Source organism: Triturus cristatus, chromosome 9, assembly GCF_964204655.1.
Source record: "Triturus cristatus chromosome 9, aTriCri1.1, whole genome shotgun sequence".
Lineage (NCBI taxonomy): Eukaryota > Metazoa > Chordata > Amphibia > Caudata > Salamandridae > Triturus > Triturus cristatus.
This window is the reverse complement of record NC_140592.1, coordinates 19,987,577-20,008,981: the sequence shown is the minus strand read 5'-3', so window position 1 is coordinate 20,008,981 and position 21,405 is coordinate 19,987,577. Positions and strand designations below refer to the sequence as shown.

General features: G+C 42.8%; 1 protein-coding gene and 1 pseudogene across 2 annotated transcripts in view; both read right to left on the bottom strand.

The window, feature by feature from the left end:
- The window catches only part of LOC146797281 (putative peptidyl-tRNA hydrolase 2), a 137,098-nt gene extending 120,385 nt beyond the window's left edge, over positions 1-16,713 (bottom strand). The window contains exon 1 of the mRNA XM_085624250.1: positions 16,515-16,713. Coding sequence (XP_085480376.1) covers positions 16,515-16,562 — 48 coding nt within the window. The 5' untranslated portion in view covers positions 16,563-16,713. The remainder of the gene's footprint in view (positions 1-16,514) is intronic.
- Positions 16,714-17,598: 885 nt separating this feature from the next.
- LOC146797280 (U2 snRNP-associated SURP motif-containing protein pseudogene) lies at positions 17,599-20,963 on the bottom strand (annotated as a pseudogene). The gene has a single exon (XR_014968462.1). The product of XR_014968462.1 is annotated as a U2 snRNP-associated SURP motif-containing protein pseudogene (transcript).
- Between the last annotated feature and the right edge of the window lie 442 nt (positions 20,964-21,405).

Below are 21,405 nucleotides of genomic sequence, written 5' to 3'. Positions count from 1 at the left end.
CCCGAGTACTTCACAGGTCTTTAAAAGACCATTCATTTGTTAATGAGGCTTTGTTGTATTTCGCCTCTTCTTAGCGCCCCTGCATCTCCACTCAATCAGAGGGGAGATGCAGGGGCGCTAAGAAGAGATGAAATACAACAAAGCCTCATTAACAAGTGAATGGTCTTTAAAAGAATCGCCCGGCCCCCATAGCTCCGCGCTGCTGCAACCGGCGGTGTTTGCTGACAAGCACAGGTACGATGTCTGCAAGGTCTGCGGGCCGCCAAGGAAGGCTTGCCTGGCCACTGGCGGCCCGCGGGCCGTACTATGAGTACCCGTGCTCTATAGGTTCAATTACTACTTGTATTGTCAACTTTTCCAGTTCTTGAATTAAAGGTTCCTCCTTCATGAGGGGTACTGTTCTGCATTTAAGTACCACAGGTTTGGCATTATCGTTTAGGTTTGTTTTATGTCGAAAGTTTTTTAAATGCCCTAGCTTGTCAGTCAACACCTCCGTGAATTTATCACACAATTTCATGCCACATACTGATCTCTCCACCAACATAACGGGTTCAGCTGATGTGGAATCTAATTTGATTGCTAGATCCCTTTGAAGCGCCCATCCCAAAAGGTTGGAACTCCTTTTCCCCACATATATCCTTTCTACAGTACTTCTATTTATAAAGGAAATCTTCATGGTTACCATTCCCTCAAGAGGAGTGGATTTTTATTGTAACTCACAGGCAATACATTAGATTTCTGAATTACATATGTATATCAAAATCGGCATGGAAAGTATCACAGTACTTAATTTAGTCATTAAATTGGAAAACAAACTTCTGCTGACCTTCCTCACTATCTACAACACTACTGACCGAATTATTACCTAAGTATCTACACACACGGGCAAAATGACCTCTGCGATTACACTTCCTACACATAGCTGTTCTTGCTATACAATTTATACTATTAGCTAAAAGCTCTGCTCTGCCACATGATGTACCACTAGGAATATATATGTATGCAAATATACAATATAATATACCAAAAATAGAGAACAAGTCAACAAATTAAGATAGGAAACAAGATACAACTTCACCAAATGTTCATGTGCATCAGCAGGATGGATGGCAGGGTGGGCGGCATGGAGTTCACCAACAATCCATATGCACCAGTGGAATGGATGGCAGAGTGGGCCACATGGCGTTCACCAAGTGTTCATGCGCAGTAGTGGAATGGATGGCAGAGTGGGCCACATGGCGTTCACCAAGAGATCATGAACACCAGTGAAAAGGATGTTAGGGTGGGCTACATGGAATCTATTTGCATCAGCAGAATGCATGGCAGAGTGGGCCACAAGGTGTTCATGTGCACCAGCGGAATGGATGGCAGAGTAGGCTGCATGGCGTTCACTAAGTGTTCGTGTGCATTAGTGGAATGGATTGCAGAGTGGGCCTTATGGAGTTCATCAAGAGTTCATCTGCACCACTGGAATGGATGGCGCTCACAAACCGTTTATGTGCACCGGTGGAATAGATGAAAGCGTGGGCCACATGGCGTTCACAAACAGTTGATGTGCACCAGTGGAGTGGATGGAAGAGTGGGCCACATGGACTTCACCAAGAATTCATGTGCACAAGTGCAATTTATGGCAGGGTGGGCCACATGGCGTTCACCAAGAGATCATGTTCACCAGCAGAAAGGATGTTACGGTGGGCTACATGGAATCTATTTGCATCAGCAGAATGCATGGCAGAGTGGGCCACAAGGAGTTCATGTGCACCAGCGGAATGGATGACAGAGTAGACTGCATGGCGTTCACTAAGTGTTTGTGCGCATTAGTGAAGCAACTGCTAGCTCACCAATACCATGTAAGTAGTTCCCTGAAGTGCAGCCCAGGACAGTTTGTAATTCAGAGGTTTAGCAATTTAGAAGAAATCAGAACTAAATATGTATAATTGGAGTAGCAGCCAGCTAAACCAATGGAGGGCCACACGGTCACCCACACTGTGACAGCCTGTGAATATTGCAACATGACCCTCTGTCCCCACTCTCAGGCATGAAAACTGAATTATGAGGAAAAAAATGTGGTTTTGTTTTTTCAGCGAATTATAAACATTTTCTTTGAGTGTGTTAACCAAATACCGGAATAGCATATTTGATAGAAATACATAAATTATGACAAACTGATATGAAATATGAAGTGACAGAATACTGTCATGTTAAAATATCACATTTTTTACTAATACACCATAATGAGAGACCGTATATGTAGGAAATTCAATTCACTGTTCTTAACTCCACATCTACCTTTAATTATATATATATATCTTCAAGGTACTTCAATGTGGAGTTAAGACTGGTAAATCAGATTTCCTACATATGTATATTCTCAAGATATTTTATTAGTCGATGTGATTTTGGCATGACAATATACTGTCACTTGATTTTGTGACATACATCTAGATGGTCTCTGCTAGTAATCCTTACAGAGATGGTCACTCATATCATTGCACTGATGCAATCACTATTGTAGCAATGGTCAAATCCATTAGTAGCTAATGGCATATTTTTTTTCTGCAGTAGCTCTGGTTATAGAAAAGATTGGAGAACCCTGAGCTATACACTTTCAAACAAGGCTGGCTGGTGCAAAGATTACTATGCAGCCATTTTGAATGGTATTGTGCATAGTGTATCAGTGTTTAGGTTGAAGCCTACCAGAAAGCGCAGCTGTCAGGTTGAAAAGACAGATTGCAGACATGCTGAATGCTTACCTAGGAATACATTCCACCCATTGCCTACTATAGGCTGTGTGTTTTGGCGCTATTTGTTTTAGTCCGTCCAGCATGTCTTTGTCCCTTCCATGGAGCACAGCCTCTTTACCATCTCTATGATTGGCTCCTTCTGTTCTTCCACGAGTGCTTGCTTTCCTGAGAGTTATTGAAGTCTCACCTACAAAGACCATGCACTGTTCTGAAAGACGTATTGTTTACGATTAAAGGGTTTCCTGAAACACTCAATGAGAGCTCATGTTTTTGCCAGCTATCTCCCTGGAATGCTTCTTTCAGAATGCAATAGCTGTATTCATTAGAAGGATGATCGTGCTATTGCTTAATGACTTCCTTGGTCATGAACTTCTGCCCCCCCAACTGCTTTTCTTTCCAGCAAGAAGGTGTCAGGACAAGGTTCTGAGGGTTTTCGTGGGTGTGTTACAAACACCGTAACCTCGCCCGTTCTCAAGAGTGCTGTTTCAGAAGTTCTGCAAGCTATAAAAACCTTGTGTGGCAGCATTCTGCAAAAGCTACTCATGATATGAATACATGAAAAGGCATAAGTTGTACCTTGACTAACGGCTGCTGAGAAAGCCTTAAACTGTGAGTGGGAAAAAAATACACATAAATGGACATGGTTCACGTGCTACATCTGGTTAGTGTCCCAAATCAAATCCGTTTTGTAAATACATACCGTTGACATCAAAGGCTAAAATCAGTACAACACTGTATCGATAAGCATGCAAAGATTATCATGAAGAAAGCCAAAGGAATTCAACCTGCTACGATCAATGCGTTGACCAACAGGGCCAGAAAACACTACTCCTGTCAACAACTGTAGCATATGTGCTCTCGCTAATTTAATAAAAACCAGATCCACGGTCTCATTCCAAATCAATGTATTATTAACAAGCCGTTCAATATCAAAAGCTAAAACCAACATAACTTTATATCTAAAAGCATTCAAAGACATTATTTAGTAAGCCAAATAAGTTCATCTTGGTTGGATCAATGCATTGAACTACAGGACTCACAATTTATTACAGCTGCCAAAAGCTTCTCTCAGAGATGAATGCGACTATTCATTAAGTAAGTAATATAATTCAAACTCCTGTCACATAAAATGTAATAATAGCCAAGCACATTAGAAAATATACATCGAGGTGAAATGAAACCTATAATGTCATAAATATGAAACAGCTGAAATTGATTGGTTAATACAAGCATTACAATAAAACCAGTACTTCAAAAAATAGTAATTGGATAGGGCTTTTAGTTCAGTTATTGGTTAGCACCAAGAGAGAATGCTTACACCTCTTCCCTTCCTGTCTAAAAGCTTTTTCGCTAAGAAAACATTGAACAGCTATACCCCAATGGTCAAGTTGATTGTTTTGTTTTTTTTTATAAATTTTTTATTGAGCAGTGCCAAATGGAAGAAAAAGACATGACTTCAAAGCATAGAAGCAATCCATCAGAGACTATCAACAAAAAACATCCCAGACCTTTAAGAACTTCTTTGTTGCCCCCACCTGTTTAGCATAAGCTTCCTAGAAGCATTTTGTTCGATTCATTTTACACATCCATTTCTCAAATAGTGGTATCGTCTCGGATTTCCAATTTTGTAAAATCAATGAACGAGCGACTAACATCATAATTACAAGGAAATGAGCATGAGAATCTGAAAAAAACATATCCTTAGTACTTATGCCAAACATAACGATTTCTGGAGAAGGTTTACACAATTGTCCTGTCGCTTCACTGAAATAAGAAAATATTTGCTCCCAGAAAACACATAACTTTGGACAAGAGTAAAAAATATGATACCATCCGCCACCTAGGGAGGAACAACCACGAAAACATTTATTTGATACCTCTGGATAGATTTTGTTTAAGGCTTCAGGAGTGTAATAAAGCATCCAATTTGCCAAGAATGCCATTCTTTTATAATTGGCAGCACGCAAAGCTTATTACCAAAAATTGAAATTCTTTGCCAATCTTGGAAGGAAAAAGCACATTTTGTATTGATTTTAATTTTTTCCAAAATCTTAGATACCAAAGGGGATTCATCCTGATGATTCAATATACGGTACCAATTACCTACGCCGGTTAGTCTTGCGACATAAAGTGCCGAAGCAATATTACTGGGAGGAGTACCAAGGACTATATTATATTTTTTCGAAAAGTTAATTATTTGAATAAATTCAAAAAAAGAAAGTCTATTTGAGCCAGAGGATCTCGCCTGGGCTTCGACCCAAGTAATTGATAAATAAAAAAACCAAGAGAGGTAGAATAGACATTTTAATTAAAGCTATTTGACCCACCAAAGTAAGAGGAAGATTGGACAATTTAGCCAAAAGATTAGCGATCTTATCGCAGGTTGCTTCATAATTATTTTTTAATAAATCTCTGTAGTGTGTTGTAACGAAAATCCCTAAATATCTAACTGGGTCGATTTTCAACGCCTGGGATTTTAATTCTTCCGGTAGACAATCCACCCCCGTATTTAACATCAAAATCTCAGTTTTAGTGGTATTTATTTTATACCCTCCGATTTGTTCGAACTTTTGAAATTCTGCGAGTGTAGATTGAATATTTAATTTTTCCGGATCTAAATAAAGAATAGCGTCATCTGCGCAAAGTTTTATTTTAGTCATCCCTGCAATAGGGGCTCTAATATTCCTATTTTAACGTAAACTAATTGCTAAAGGTTCTATAAAAAAAAAGTAAACAAAAGAGGTGACAAGGGGCATCCCTGCCTAGTTCCACGATTAATTTTAACCGTGCCTGCTTCACCCCCATTGATTATAATCAGTGCCTGAGCTTCCGAATAAATATTTTTATTGATCGTTATTATAGATGATGGAAAGCCAAACCTTAAAAGTGCAAAAAATAAAGAGTCCCAATTAACCAAATCGAAGGCCTTTTCAGCATCCACAATCGCTATGCAAGCAGAAGTCTTATTGCTATTAAAATAATCGAGAGCTTGAATCAAAAAGCGGGTATTAGTTGACATCATTCTTCCCGCAATGAACCCTGTTTGATCGCCATGAATCACTTCCTTGGCTGCCGGGGTCAAACGCAGGGCCCAAATCTTCATAAAAAATGTATAATCTGCATTCAGTAAACTAATTAGACGATAAGAGTTAACATTATTAGATGGTTTACTCTTTTTTACGAAACTTACGACTATAGCTTTTTTAAATTCTGAAGGAATTACGCCCCCCATTTTTATATAATCAAACAACTTAACCAGAAAAGGCGTTAACTCTTTCCAAAACGTTTTTAAAAATTCATTAGGGAGTCCATCCTCCCCACACGCTTTAGCTGACGCCGAAGATGTTATGACTTTCTCAATCTCAGCTGCAGTTATTTGAATTTGAAGTGTTGACACCAAGCTATCAGATAATTTAGGAACAAGAAGAGAATCAAAATATCTCTCAATCAGCTCTTTATTTATTGGATTATTAATGGTATAAATTTGTTGATAATGATCAACAAATATACGAGCAATCTCCGCTCTATCAGTGGTTCTTAAGTGTGTTTGGTAATCTAATATTTCGCTTATGCATGCAGATTCTTTACGAGTTCTTGTAGAACAGGCAAGCATCTTCCCCACCATTTGACTTTCCTCATATACTTTCTGCTGGTAAGTCTGAGAGCAGTTAATTTCCTCTAAAACAAAGAAATCCCTTAACTCCTTCCTTGCTTGATCCAACCTAGAATAAATTAAAGTGCTGCCTGCATTAGCAGCATCAATTACTGACTGTTGAAGTTGTATTATCTTATCTCGAAGTTCCTTAGATTTATTAGCCATAATAGCGATCATCTCTCCTCGTGCTGAAGCTTTGAACCCCCCAAACAGAAAAAAGTGTCAGCTGTTGCTTCATTTATTAAAAAATATTCATTTAGCCAAACTCGAAATTTACTAATCCAGACTGGGTCCTGTAGCAGAAGCCGGTCCAGCTGCCACTTGGACCTGCCTCTCCCAGCCAGATCCAGTTCGACATCTACTAAAACATAAGAATGATCGGAGAATGCATTGGGGCCTATACTTGCATCTTTGAAATTAAAGGAGGGAGACATTAATAAGAAATCTATACGTGATGCGGTTTTATACTTACGAGAGAAACAAGTATACTCCCGGGTGGCAGGATTTAAAACCCGCCAGGGATCAATTAAATAAAGACCTTGAATCAGAGCATCCAAAAGCTTCTTTGTTTTGGGTTTTAATTGTTTTTTCTCTCTATTAGAGGTATCGAGCTTTAACCCCTTCAGCGCGGCGCGGATTACCGCGCCGTGCTGAAGGTTCGTTGCACGGGCGGGGCCGTGACAGAGCGGTTCCGTCATACGCACAGCGCTCCGTCATGCACATCGAAAGGGTTAAATTCTGAATATAGTTAAAGTCCCCGCCTAGAACTATTCGACCCGGAGCCCCCATCAATAATTTATAAAGTGTGGATAATGCAGTATCGTCATCAAAAATTGACCCATAATAGTTTACAAAATTTAGAATCTGATTATTAAGTGAAACTTGTACCCAGAGCCATCTCCCAAAGGGATCTCTTTGTTCATGAAGAAAAACCCAATCAAAATCGCGAGAAAAATAGATCGCTACCCCTCGCATAGCAACTCCAGCAGAAGCAAAAAAGGCTCTCGAAAATATTCCAAAACTCGGGGAGTTGGTCAAGTTGATTGTTGATCGGTAATAAGGGCCAGTGACTTCTTCTAGGAATGGCCTGTTTGAGCGTGCATGCCTTTCGCGTCACGCAAGATTTACTGCTGTAAACACTTCCAAGTTGGAGTCCACTTGTACTCAGATAAGATACTTTGTGTAGGTAATTACAAATATATCCGTTATCAACAATAAACTGGAATCTCTTCTACTTGCAGTGCACTGCTACTATGAATTGTCGGAAAGCCTAACACTTGATCCAACGGCGCTTAAAAATCTCAAATATATAGGCCAGGTGAGCCTTATAGATACGTAACCGAGCCCCCTGACCCGTTTAAAAAAGTGGTTAGAAAGGGTCTCTGTGCTTAGGAAACTCGAAATAGCAATAAGATACTTCTGAGTCAACCGTTCATGGTGCTCCTTATTAGACTCCCAGACTATGCCGGCTGATCCTAGTTGATATCTAGCCGGGTCTGCTGGTTCATTGATCCAAAGGCATAAGAGGGCATGAGTCGTAAAGTGCCTTGTGCTCGAAGAACTTGTCTAAACTAGTTGTACTTGTACAATACATTTAATCTGAACTATGTTGGTAACCCCTGTGAGACTCAGATGGCACTAGTTAATCCTGGTCAATACATAATGCGGTCTGCTGATAATAAGGCATGAATTAGCAGGAGCAGTTAAACGCCTTGTGCTTAAGATACTCCATGAGTTTATGAGATGCTTTTAAGCTGATGTTGTCCTTGTGATGCTCTCTTTTTCCTCTGTTGATCCTGGCGGGGGCATAGCCGGATCGACTGATATTAACCCCTTGCATGCCCTTGACGGAACCACTCCGTCATGAGCCACGGGCGCCGTGTGCTCATGACGGAGTGGTTCCGTCATGCTGCGGCCGTTGGCGGCCGCTGCTCCCACGCGGCGCTAATTCCCCGCCTGTGCGGGCGATTAGCGCAGTGGGTGGAGTCATGACGGAACCACGCCGTCATGAGCACAGCTCGCCCGGGACTCATGACGGCGTGGTTCCGTCATGAGCACAGCGGCGCCGTCAACCCCCCCAAACCCCCCCAGCGCTGCGGCGGAATTCACGCCGCAGCGAAGGGGTTAAAGCATGACAGCACGCAGGATGTTACTTTTGCTCTTTCTAGTCGATTGACTGCCAGATCCAAATATGTCAGCAGTCTTGACGTAAGCTGGGGCTCCACCCCACGCAGGCATTCACCAAGTGCGGCCTCAATTGCTCTTACACCAAGCTGAATGAAGCATAGATATAACAGTTTCCTTCTGAGGGGCAAAGGCAAATTATGTGTGATAGTGATTCTGAGCTAGTTCCACACCCTCTGAAGCAGGCACAGACATCCTTCCTCTTCCAGGGTTAGAGAGACTTCAAGGGTAGCAACGGAAATCTACCACTTTTTGTGTTGACAGTTTGAGGTGTGTAGACAGATGTGGTTGTAAAGCCAAGTGAAGGATGCCAGTAGTAGCTGAGCTCTTGATAGCTTTGCAAGAGCCTCTAGGTTTTTCCTAAACAAAAGGACGTTAGCAGCTGATTTAACTATTATTTTAAAATGATGGTAAGCTGTTGTTTTCTGTCAATACTCTCCGAGCTGTAGATCTTTTAGGATTTTATCCCAATACAACATACAATTACTGGATTGAGTTTTGGGAGAATCGGCTAGCTCTTTCCTAATGAAACTTTTTTGTGTTTTGTCAGTTTTAATACGAGAAATGTACATTGTATTGCTCGACAAGCGCAACTGCCATAGAAATGAGTCTTCTGCCAGTATGAAAGTGGACAGCATAAGGTTTCACTATAGATTGTAATTTTGGTACTTTGTTTCACAAAATGCCACATAGACACATGATGGGACGTGTAGATGAAAAAACTAAATATGGGACCAATTTGGCAATAACCAAGACCTATAGGGTAGAAATGTATCAGCTTTTTGCTATATCTCCACTTTGCATCAAATAAAGTGGACAGCTTTTTCTTTGCCGACTCTTGGGAGTGCTGCTCCTTGCTAACTTTCTTGGAAAATGAAAGTAACATTCTGCCTTGAGCAAGCGCCAGCTGAGAAAGCTTACCACAAATTGAGACTGCATTACTTTACATATAAATGTACTGAAAATAACAAAGGTTAAAGTGGATTTATATGTGAGGAACGCAGTAAGATTTTAACTTATGTTTAAAAGAACCTTTTATATATCAGTAGATTTGTAAAGCGCTTCTTGTCACCCGTGTGGGTATCCAGGTACTGACAGGGTTTACTTGATTAGCCAAGTCTTCAGGGACTTTTGGAACTCTGAAAGAGATGGGGGAAGTCCATAGATGAAAGGATAGCTCGTTCCATGTCTTTGTTGATGGGTAGAAGGAGCAACCTACATATCTGCTAAATTGGATGCAGGTGTGAGGGATCGAGAAAGGAGGTGCCTGGTGGGCTGATGGAAGTTCAGGAGGTAGTTAAAGTAGGCGGGTCTGCAGTTGTGTAGGGTCTTGTATGCATGGGTCAGGAGCTTGAACTAGCATCTTTTCTGTACAGGGAGTCAGTGGAGTTCCTTGAGGTGGGGGGTGATGTGTGCTTGTCTAAGGAGATCCAGGACGAGTCTGGCAGCAGAGTTCAGTATGGTCTGTAGTTGTCAGATGTGAGCTACAATCCGTGTGGAGAGCATTACTGTAGTCCAGTTAGCTGGAGAGGAGGGCCTGGGTGATGGTGCGTCTTGAGCTTTGGGGTAGCCATTTGAATATCTTGTGAAGCATGCAGAGGATGAAGAAGCAGGAGACGGAGTTGACCTGTGCCATCATGGTTAGCTTGTTGTCCAGAAGGATGACCAGGTTCCTAGCGTGGTCAGTGAGGGTAGGAGTAGGTTCCAATTCCGAGGGCCACTAGGATGCATCTCATGGGGAGCTTTAGAAATTCAGTGAAAAAGCACTATTTCAAAACAAAGAAAAACCAGTGAAGTTTGCCAGTCATACGTAACTGACATAAGCATAACTTGCTCTGCCATAGATTTTAGATGTTATGAATGATGTAACGTGAGGTCATAAGCAGAGTAGCACAGCAGTGCAAGCCCTTATGAGCAGTCAACCCCCCTCACAAGCCCCATAACCCATGCCCCCCCATGTACACAACCTTCATCAGTGCACGGAATGGGTTCGCCGAAACTTCCTACAAACAGCCAACGAGCAACAAAGCCAAACCCCTCATATTCTTTTTTAAATGCGCGTTGGGTCCTGTAGGACTCCCAGTGAGGCAGGCTCCCGCACGCCCACTGCAAGCCCGAAGTCCCTCTAGGACCCCCACCCAAAGGGCTATGAGGGCGGGGTTTCCCTACCATGACCCCTTATTTGTGTTTTTTTTCAGGGCTCGGGGTACTGAGTCTTTAAATGTTGGCTGCAACATTTTTCCTCATGTTGCAGCCACCAATCACATTGTGCAGTCCCACAGGCATGACCAATCAGATTGCATGTTTTGATGTTTTCTCCCGCAGGACTGCTGCAGCAATAGATATCCAACTACCATTTATCTAAAATGCCGGAACAGAATTACACCAAATCACTAAAAGCACTCTTTCGGGCTGAACATTTAGATTTCTGCCAAATTTGGTGTGATTCTGTTCAGCCGTTTTTTCTGTACCGTTGTCTAATTGTCCCTATGCAAAATGGATGGGGAACAGTTTTTTTTTACCACTCCCTTTTTCTCAGCTCTGCTTGACAGAACACCCTGAAACTTTCTAGGAAAGACAAAAGGTGGATGACCTGAATATCCTTTTTTGATTTTGTGAAGATCTGTCAAACGGAGCCAAAGTTATTAGTAAAATAAAAAAAAACACTCTTCCTTTGGAAACTCTGTCTCGCATATAACTACAACGTGGCTACAGCTAATGTATTATATGGGGGGGGGGGCAGGCAAATTGCTGTCACCTTCCACAAAAGCATGTTTGTGCACTTTTATTTTTTTATATTGACGGATTAAGTGTTGCTTGCCATCTAAAACTGGTCAAGAAAAAAGTAAATGGCACCTGCCTCATTCCAGGAGAATGCATGCTGCACCCTCATGTCTTTCTTTTTTGCTGATGCTGAATAGTATCAGCAAAAAGCATTGTTCTTAATTACCGATACTGCTCAGCATCGCCAGAAATCACTGACAAAACCAGTAGGTTTCAAAGGTGAGACCTATGGTCTTTGCCAATGCTTGTTTTACCATTCCAAGATGGCCAACGCAGTACTCTAAAGGTAGCAGGTATTTGGAACTTTAAAACAAAACACTTGCTACAGCACCATTGCAAAAAGGGCAGTCACTACTAGGTTTAACTTTATTTTTATATGCAAGCAACGCCAGGCACGTTTGGGTGGGTGCAGGTTTCCCTGTTCTACTTTCATTCTTTTAATGTATCTTCCATATACTTGCTGAGTTTGTGTATCTCTTTTATTGCAGATGGATAGTTGGGTGATTAAGTCTGTGGCTGGTCAATGGATGTATTAATGCAAGGATCAGTGAGAGATTGCACATGTTATGACTTGAGTGCCTAAACTCAGTGACAGAAAATGCACTTCCAGTTATAAACCAGACCTTTTGGCACTGCCAATGTTTGTTGCCTTATTTATAGACTAATAAGGAGGATCCATCCAGTGAAAATCTGCACTGAAACAGCAATAACTTAGTGAGCAGCCACACTACAACAAGAGATGGTTGAAAAGCAGATTTCATTGCACTGTAGTTACACATATAGTGTGTCATACCTCTGATTTTAGAGGTGGGGGGGCCTAAATTTAAAAAACTCAAAATTCTGCCAGACCTGTTCACCCTCAGGCTGTTAGTCATAGTGACTGTCCTGTGTCATCCCCTCATATAAGCAGCAATCTATACCACTGCAAAGGACATGCCTTCAAAATGACAATGTGTGCGTTTGCAGAGTGCAAGTGTCCGCAGGGCCGGTGTGTTTGTTTGCAGTGTCTGTAAGCGCACACACACATCTGTAGGGTGTGTGTGTTTCTTTGGACAGTCTGTCTGCAGTGTGACTGCATGTCATGAGTCTCTCTGAAGCGTGTGTAGCCTCAGTGCGAATGTGTATCTGCCTGTTCAATGTTTGTCCGTACAGCAAATGTTTTGGCGAGTGTGTGCGGCGTTTAACTGATCCCGCATAATGAATGTGTGTCTGCTTGTATAAGAGTATTTTCTTGTGTGTCTGCAGAGTGTAGGTCTAAAAGCATGTTCTTAACTGAACATAAAGGTTTATGACACGTGCTTAACTTTTTGGCCAGAAATGAAGCCCCAGAGGTTGGCACTTGAGCCAAGTTCCACTGCTTCAATTTTAAAGGATCTCAAACTTCAGCCAATGGCTGTCCATCCAGGTCCAGCCTTCACCATAAACTCTGAGCTGCTCAGGAAACCACTGAGATCACAAATGCCATGAGAAATTATAGGTGGAGTTAGTGAGCAATTGAGCTTGGCATGGAGCGAGCAGTAAACTCAGTTTGAGAGTAACATGCTAGTCGTAAACTGCTGACAATACAGGATATAAAATTCAAAGATATTGGTGGTGGCAGGATACAAGACTCTAGAAAACTACTCATCCACTTGCTATGGCAAGTTAGATTTCTCTGGGCGAGAGATTTTGTTCACCAAGAAAGTAAATAAGCAATAAAGAGGATTGTAAATCCTATTTGTATCTTGTCACATTTGCTCTGCAAACAGAGACAGAGGTAAAATGTCGACTTATGTCTTCTTACAATTTGCTCCTTATTTTATCCTGACGGTTGGGGATTACTTTTCTTTCTCTGATTGCATATTTAGAGGATTTTATAAAGTGAACTATCTGACAATCATGCTGCACAAAGAGTGAGAAATGAAATGCTGTAGGATGTCAGGTTTTTTTGCTAACTCAATATTGAAATAGTTTTAAGTGAACTGTACAAACCTTTCAAAATATATTTCAGTAGTTATGAAAGCATACTTTTTGTAATTCTTAGTGATGAAAAAAAAGATTTTAATAAGATGAAGAAAAAAAAAATGAGAACACTTTCCTTGGGGATGTGCATATGATACATAGCTTTGCTGAAACCTGATTTCCACGCATCATAATTTGTACGCTATATAGTTTTATCAGTAAAACTGCATGTTAGTGGGAAAGTCTGTGGCCACTTCAATAGAAAAGGTGCTGCCTATAAAAGACAGTGTGCTACCACATCGTGCTTTAGTAATATTTATTGAAGGAAGAGTTTTTAAACATGAACTGAGATACATTCCTGCCCTGCTCCACTCCACTCTGATGACAAGAATATTAGTGAACTACGAGGCAAGTCAGGGCTTAAGTGTACCCTAAATGTAAACATGAACTCATATTTAAATGTGCTCTCATATGTGATAACTAACAAAAATGTGCCAAGGATCACACAATTTAAGACCAGTTTAAGGGTTAAGTACTTTAGTTAGGTCGAATAGATCATTCAAGTCACTAGACTTGCAGATCTGGTAACATTTATTTGATTTTTCGAAGTCTATTTACAGAAAAGGGTTAATGGTTTTTGCTGGAATAGAAAGTCTAATCTAAAACTTAAAAAGTTCTTCTTTCTGTTTACCAGTTAAATAATTTACATTACGGCATGGAAAACGTGACCACACCCGCATGAGCTACTTTATGCTCAACTTGCAAAGCTTCACTTTTTTTTATTTACATCATACGAGCGCTTTAAGAGTCCCATTGTCATGACTGACTGATAGTCACTGTCACTATAATGGTCCTTACAGCAGCACTTGTGCATGCAAATAGGCTGTAACTTGCATTATGGAGAAAACAAACTGCAGAACCTTGAGCTAATTATTCAAGAACTTTTTTGTTTCACAGTAACCATAATAAATCATATTGATAGTTAGAGAAAAAACACCAAAACAAAACATAGTGAAAAGAGAATATATTGAAACGGCCGCCCATGATAAATTAGGAGCCTGGTTGTGTAATAATATCAAGGTCTCAACAGTTGTTTTAACACAACAGCTATATATTTTATGAATCCACCAATGAAAAGACCGCTGGAACCCAAATACTGTCCAGTCAAACGCACACTCAAAATAGATCCCACTGCAATTACTGCACTCCTCTCATTCCATTTGCCTAGGTCACAGTATTCCAAGGTCTTTGCTATTGTAAAGTTTCCCAACAAAATATCCCCAAAAGTCTTGAAGAAAGATTATAACTTCAAAGGTGAGGAGTGGCCAATAGTATCATGTTACTTCTTCAAATGTAAATAAGATTAGACACTCAGGATTGGATAATATATCGGTCATTTACAGAAGCTTAATCTTCCAGCAGTGGATTTTCAGAAGAACTACCTCTGTAATCCAAAGCTTAAGAAGTAGTTTCAGTTTGTATGTTGGACAAACATAGCTGAAGGATGCTTAAAGGGCAATAAATGCAGAACGAAAACACTCATCGAGTTTCCTGGCTATAACAGCGCCATTGGACAGAAACAGTTTTGTGAACGATGGGGCACGCAATTTACTAACATAACTCCATTCCTGAAATGTCTGGGGAAAGTTCAACCTTACCGCAAACACTGCAGGGGGTAGATTTACACCAAACCCAGTTCTCCAATATTTTTGGGAAACTTGAACATTATCAATGTATATAGTAAAAGAACGTGGAAATGTACTTAGGCGCCTGAGAGCAATCTTGATCGTTGCTACTTTGTGGGGCGCTGATGAGCGCAAAAACTAGAAATCCTCAACATGCATGACTGGCTAAAATATAAAGAGAAACACATTTAAAGAAAAGGCAGGAAACAGTGGTACTTAGTCAAAAAAAGCAACAACCATGAATACATTTGAAAACTCTGAAGCACCAACATATCAGATTTGTTTCTTTAAAAGTTATGCTTTTAGAAATAGTTTCCAGTTATAATCGTGCAATTTTTATTAACCCAGTGTCATGCAAGGGAAGCTCAGTAAATGTATACAACAGCGATGGAAGTTATTTCTGAAACAGGAAAAGAGAGTGTCAGAGAAAGACAGGCTCGAGATCTGTGACATACAGCAAAACTGTACTTGTCCTTCCTTGCTTGCACCACCACCCAGTCAAAGGTACACCTCAATAAGCCAACCCTCTGGACTTGTTCGGGCCCTGCAGCCTGGTGGTTTCAGCGACAGCAGCATTGTATGCACACCTGGCATGACTGGTCTGTGTGCGATGGAAGCTTGCACAGATGCTGCCTGCTCCTTCTGTGCATGAAGGGAGCTTGCACTGCAGCTGCCTGCCCCTTTAGTGCATGAATGAAGCTTGGGCTCATGCTGCCTGCCCCTTCTATGAATAAAGGAAGCTTGCACTGCTGCCTGCCCCTTCTATGAATGAAGGGATGAAGCTTGGAATGATGCTGCTTGCCCCTTCTATGAACGAAGGAAGCTTGCATTGCTACTGCCTGCCCCTTCTATGAATGAATGAATGAAGCTTGGACTGATGCTGCCTGCCCCTTTTATGAATGAATGAGGCTTGGGCTGATGCTGCCTGCCCCTTCTATGAATTAATGAGGCTTGGGCTGATGCTGCCTGCCCCTTCTATGAATTAATGAGGCTTCGGCTGATGCTGCCTGCCCCTTCGGTAATAAAGGAAGCTTGGACTGATGCTGCCTGCCCCTTCTGTGAATGAATGAGGCTTGGGCTGATGCTGCCTGCCCCTTCTGTGAATAAAGGAAGCTTGGACTGATGCTGCCTGTCCCTTCTATGAATGAAGGAAGCTTGCATTGGTGCCATACCTGATCTGCATATAAAGCACACTCGAGAACAGCCTAAATGTAGATACCCTGTGATTGTGTGGCAGCATCGAATCCTTGGGACGATCAGGCTTACAATGAAAGCACTTCTATAGTACTTGAAGCAACACTGATGTCGATGGCCTGCCCGCGCACGGCTACCAGCCAGCAGCCCCTCGGTCTGGGTGGGTTGAGTAAAGACGATGACCAAGAGCAGACTAGTGCTATGGTTGTAGGGAGGGTGCACATAAAATTCCTCAGGTATGGGCCTGAGGGACACTGAGCCAGCCGTACCCCCGCCGGGGGCCTCGCATACACAGCAAAGAGAGGCCGGTGCATCTGCGGTGCTTACCGTGCAGGGCGCTCTCCAGCTCAGACGCTCGGCCGGGACACTGCGCATGCGCCACGCCGCAAGACGCACTTGCGTAGCATCTTGAGATAGCGCAACGAAATAAAAGAGGGACTCACTCAGCAGGCTGGGGACTGTCGGCTTGCAGTCGGAGCGCAAACAAGGCGGCCATCTTGGAACGGAGAGCTGGTAGTTCGGCCAGTTGGCCTAACCACAGGACCACAGCAGATCCTTTCTTCATTTCCACAAAGCAGACACTTTGTTCTCGTCGCCAACCCCGTTCCATCGAGCTCAGAACTACATTGAATACCACCGTAAACACAGAAGAAGCAAACGGTTCACTTTTATCTGAAACAGAATGTTGTACTGCAACACTTCTTAGGAATCAGTAACACATTCCACTGCGAGGTGATAGCTATGCTTTCACACTCACTCCATATGCACATTAAGATAAGGCAATGTCTGTACATTCCTGGCGCTCAAATGCCTATAATGCAGTTACAAAATGAATGTCACGCAGGTGTAATATGTGAATGAATGAATCAACCGTTGGTTGTGTGTTGAACGAGTCGATAAGTAGCTACAACAAAAGTAATTTGATTGTTTAAACACTCACTATGCTTTGAAAAACAACGAATCTAAAGTCAAGTACATCAACTGAACAATAAGGCACGAAGACTATATAAGGTACAACAGTGTATATGTTATAGTTAAGATAAAGCAGTTCGGCTATCTCAACAATCCTTATCAAGTACTGATATGGTAGAAGGCAGACAAAACAAAGTTACTACAAACGATTTATATTTCACTAGCTCTGTAGTTTGGTATATGCTTCTACCATACTGCCAATTAATGTGCATAACAAACCAAATACATTCGAGCCAAAATGCTTATGAGCTGCACTCAGCACAAGCAAACTTGCAGTCAAATAACTTAAAACTGCAACTTTACCTCACGGTCTTGGAAAGCTATTATTTTAAAAAATAATGTCACACTAACACCATGGTTGAATGATTCACAAACACTATTTGGATTTTTTTTTTTCTATGACACGTTAAAAAAAAATAGGACTCAGTTAAAGCAGAGCGATATTTCTAACATGACATATTTTACTAAAGGTATTTTCACAAATATAAATCAATCTAAATCATCAATATTAATATGACGGTTGTACAGATGTACAATAGTTACTGACAAGTATGGAAGTGCATTCACCCAAAAGTGTCTGGAATGCTTTTAATTGTTTTTTAATGCACTCTTAAGGTACAAAAAAGAAAGAAAAAAAACCATTTCCAGTAAGACAGAGTTTAAAAAAAGTCAATGTTTTGTTGTTTTGTCAGTGTTTGCTTTTCTTGGACTTCTTGTGAGGTCTGTGTGGAGATCGTGATGGGGACCTGGACTTTTTGGGGGATCGGGTCCGTGACCGTCGTGCTCTTTTGGGCGTTCTGGAACAAGATGGTGATCTGTTGAGTTTTTTACTGACATCTCTTGGAGAGTCTTTGTGAGAGGACCTGGAACGGGAACTCTCTTTGTGTGATCTCTCAGAGCGCTCTGATTTTGGTGAGGGGGATTTCGCTCGCCTACCACTGCTGCTACGAGAAGGGCTAGGAGATAAACTGTGTCTCCTTTTCTTTTCTTTCCTTGGTGGTGGGGAGTCATCCTTTTCCTTCTTGTCTTTAAATCTGGCTTCCAGTTTCTCTTTCTCCTTCTGATCCCTTTCTCTTTCCAACTCCTTTTCCCTCTGAAGCAGTTTGTCTCTATAGTGTTCAACTTGCTCCTGTAAGCTCAGACCAGATTTCTTAGGACGCTTTCCAGATTCTAACTCGTCCTGAAACTTTATCACTTTCAGTTCAATTTCCCGCAGTTTGGCACGCTTCTCTTCGATCATTTCGGTAAACTTGATATAGGATTTGGTTTCGTTCACATCATCCTTCACCGGATTGGAATAGTATTGCTCATCAGACTTCGAGCTCTGAGAGTCTTCCTCATCATCATCTTCACTTTCTTCTTTTTGATTATGATTTTCTTTTTCTTCTTCAGACTCTTCCTGCTGGTCAAATAGTTCCCACTTAGACGTTGTCACAGCTTGCGATTCCAATTCTGTTTCATCAACAGCTTCCCACTTTGATGGTGCAACTTTGAACATGGACTCATTCTTTTTGGGCTCCTCTGGAATATCCAAAGGCATTCCATCCAGATCATCATCAAGGATCTTAATAGGAACACCGTCAATATCATCAATGGGGATACCATCCACATCGTCCAATGGTGCCCCATCTAGCTCATCCTCAATAGGAGCACCATCAATGTCATCCGGCAATTCCTCTGGTTCTTTACCATCTATAACATTTACAAGGCCTAAGAAAACATTCTGCAACTTTATCAGGTAAGGCTCAGGGTAAATAGCCCAGTCTTCCCATGCTCTAAAACAAGTCATTACCCGCTGTTTAAAGTTTTCAGATTGTAAATGACCTGGTATTGCTCGGTAAGCAGCATGAAGATCAGCAAATATCTGACAGAGTTTTGCTTCAAAAAATCTTCTAAAGTATGAAGCATTGGCAACTTTAGCGCAAGAGTTGTATAGCACATCTGAGACCAAATACAATCTAGCTATCTTTTTAGGAAGTGGAGTCTTAAGGATGGACAAAGATTCAGTGATGCAATCTACAATTTCTTCAGCAGCTTCTGCATGATTAAGACAAAAAACCATAGCTTCGCCAATATCCTTTTTCCGTGGTGCCAATCCTCGCAGAATCTCCTCCAACTTGTCTCTCTGATCTTCTCTAAGGGCCCCCTTTTTGTTGGGCTCTTCAATAAACTCCTCGGTTTCCTTCTCCTCAGATGCCCCACGAAGATATGGGTGTAAAGGTGGAGGCCTCCATAAGGAACCATTTTTGAACATGCGAAAGTCATCAGTCCGCCATTTGGTTGCAGTATCTCCCTGCAAAATCGTAAAGAGTTTCCATCTATAATACACATGGGCTGGGGTTTGGTTTTCAAACAGAAAGCTGAACATGGGATTGTTTAACTCTCTATTCATGATCATTGCTTCAAACATGGGTCCTTCGCGTACCACAAACTCGATCATTCGGTGAATTAGAGCAAGTAAATTCCTTTTTGTTGGGATGACTACTTTGACAACGGCCTGCGACAGAGCCTTCTCAAAATCCTCCTTGTTCTTCGGTGGTGGCAGTAATGGCGCGTTGGGATTCTTCAACCTCTCCCGAGGTTGGGCATTGAACGGCAATCCTGAAGGAGGTGGTGGGAGAGTATGCTCCATCATTGAAGGTGGGATGTAGTATGGATGCGGAGGAATATGTATGGCTTTCCCCCAGCCCAGTTTCATTTCGAAATTTTGTATCAACTTTCCATTTAGGTTCTTCAGCGCTCTTTCTGCATCTTTTCTGTTCATGAAAGCAACAAAACCACAGTGCCTGTCCCTAGCCCTTTCTTGATCTGTTCTTGGCCACATGATCTTGACACTGGCCAAGGGCCCAAACCGTCCAAACTCCTGACATAACATCTTCTCGTTCATCTGAGGGTTGATGTTCCCAAGGTACAGGTTTGTGGTGGTGGAGTCGACGGCGTCGTGCGTGCCTGGGGAGTATATGTCGAGCACCCCGGATGCATTTTTCTTTCTGGAGGGGCGCTGTCCATCAGCATCGGCTGGTGGGGGCTCGAAGCGACTGGTGCGCCCCTTGGTCTTCCACCGCTCATCGCGCTCTTCCTGGATCTGCTTCAGCTCTTCCTTGAAGAGCTCCAGGTTGCTCTTTTCCTTCTCCTTCTCCCCTTTCTTCAGAGGGGGCTTCTTGGAGCCCCCCGTGACCACCGCAGGGGGCCTGTCACTGCTGGGGGGCGGGGCCTTCTGCTCCGCGGGGCGGGAGGGGGGCGTGTACAGTTTCCCTCGCTTCTGGTCCGCCTCCAGCTCCTCCTTGGCCGCATTCACGATGCCCCCCCGGACGAAGGTCTTGACTTTGCTGGCGTCCCCCCCTTCGAAGGCGGCCAGGAACTCCTCGTAGATCTCGGCGGCCGCCTCCTCGTCCTCCTTCCTTTTCAGCTCATCCTGCTCCTTCTTGCTCAGGGTGCGCTTGGCGGAGCTCATCTTGCCGGCGGCGTCCGGCTTGGCCTCCGGTGCGGCCCCCTTGGCGCTCTCCCTGGCGGAGCCGCCACCGCCGCGTCTGCCGTCCGACATTTTGATTCAGTTGGAGAGAATCGAGCGCCGAGCGAGCGACGGCGCAGGAGCTAAAGACAGCAAGGGAGGGATCGCCGAGCAACCGATGGGACGCCTCTGCGTGACATGACGGCACAGCGTCTATGCGTGCCAAGAGCGACGGACGTCTCAGCCACAAGCGTCTACGGACAGGCAAAACCGTCAATGTCCTGCGCGTGTCCCTGCCTTATGCTTCCGTAGAGCAGCATTGCCTTTTCGCCTGACTCTGTCGTGGCCGCCGCTCCGACACTGTCGTGTCGTTCGAGACAGTAGGGTGCGTTTAATGTTTACGTGCAGATGACGCTGTCAAATATTAACATCATAAAACGACTGGAACGCACGCCTGTTCACTCGATACACAGCAGCTTGGGAGCCATCATGAGCGGAGCTTGTACCTTCCTCTGTACCAGAGGCGCAACTAGAGCCAAATTTCGGGGGAGGGGCTAAGAAAAAATTTCGGGGGGGGGGGGGCTGAGTCTTTTAAGCCATAGGCAGAGTGGAGCTGTAGGGGCTCTTGGAAGGGGTGAAACAACAGCAAGGCCTCATTAACATGCAAATGGTCTTTTAACCCCTTCCATGCCCATGACGGAACGGTTCCGTCATGAGCATCGGTTGCGCTGTGCTCATGACGGAACCGTTCCGTCATGGCCCCGCCCGCGCTCGAACCCTTCAGCATCGCGGGGG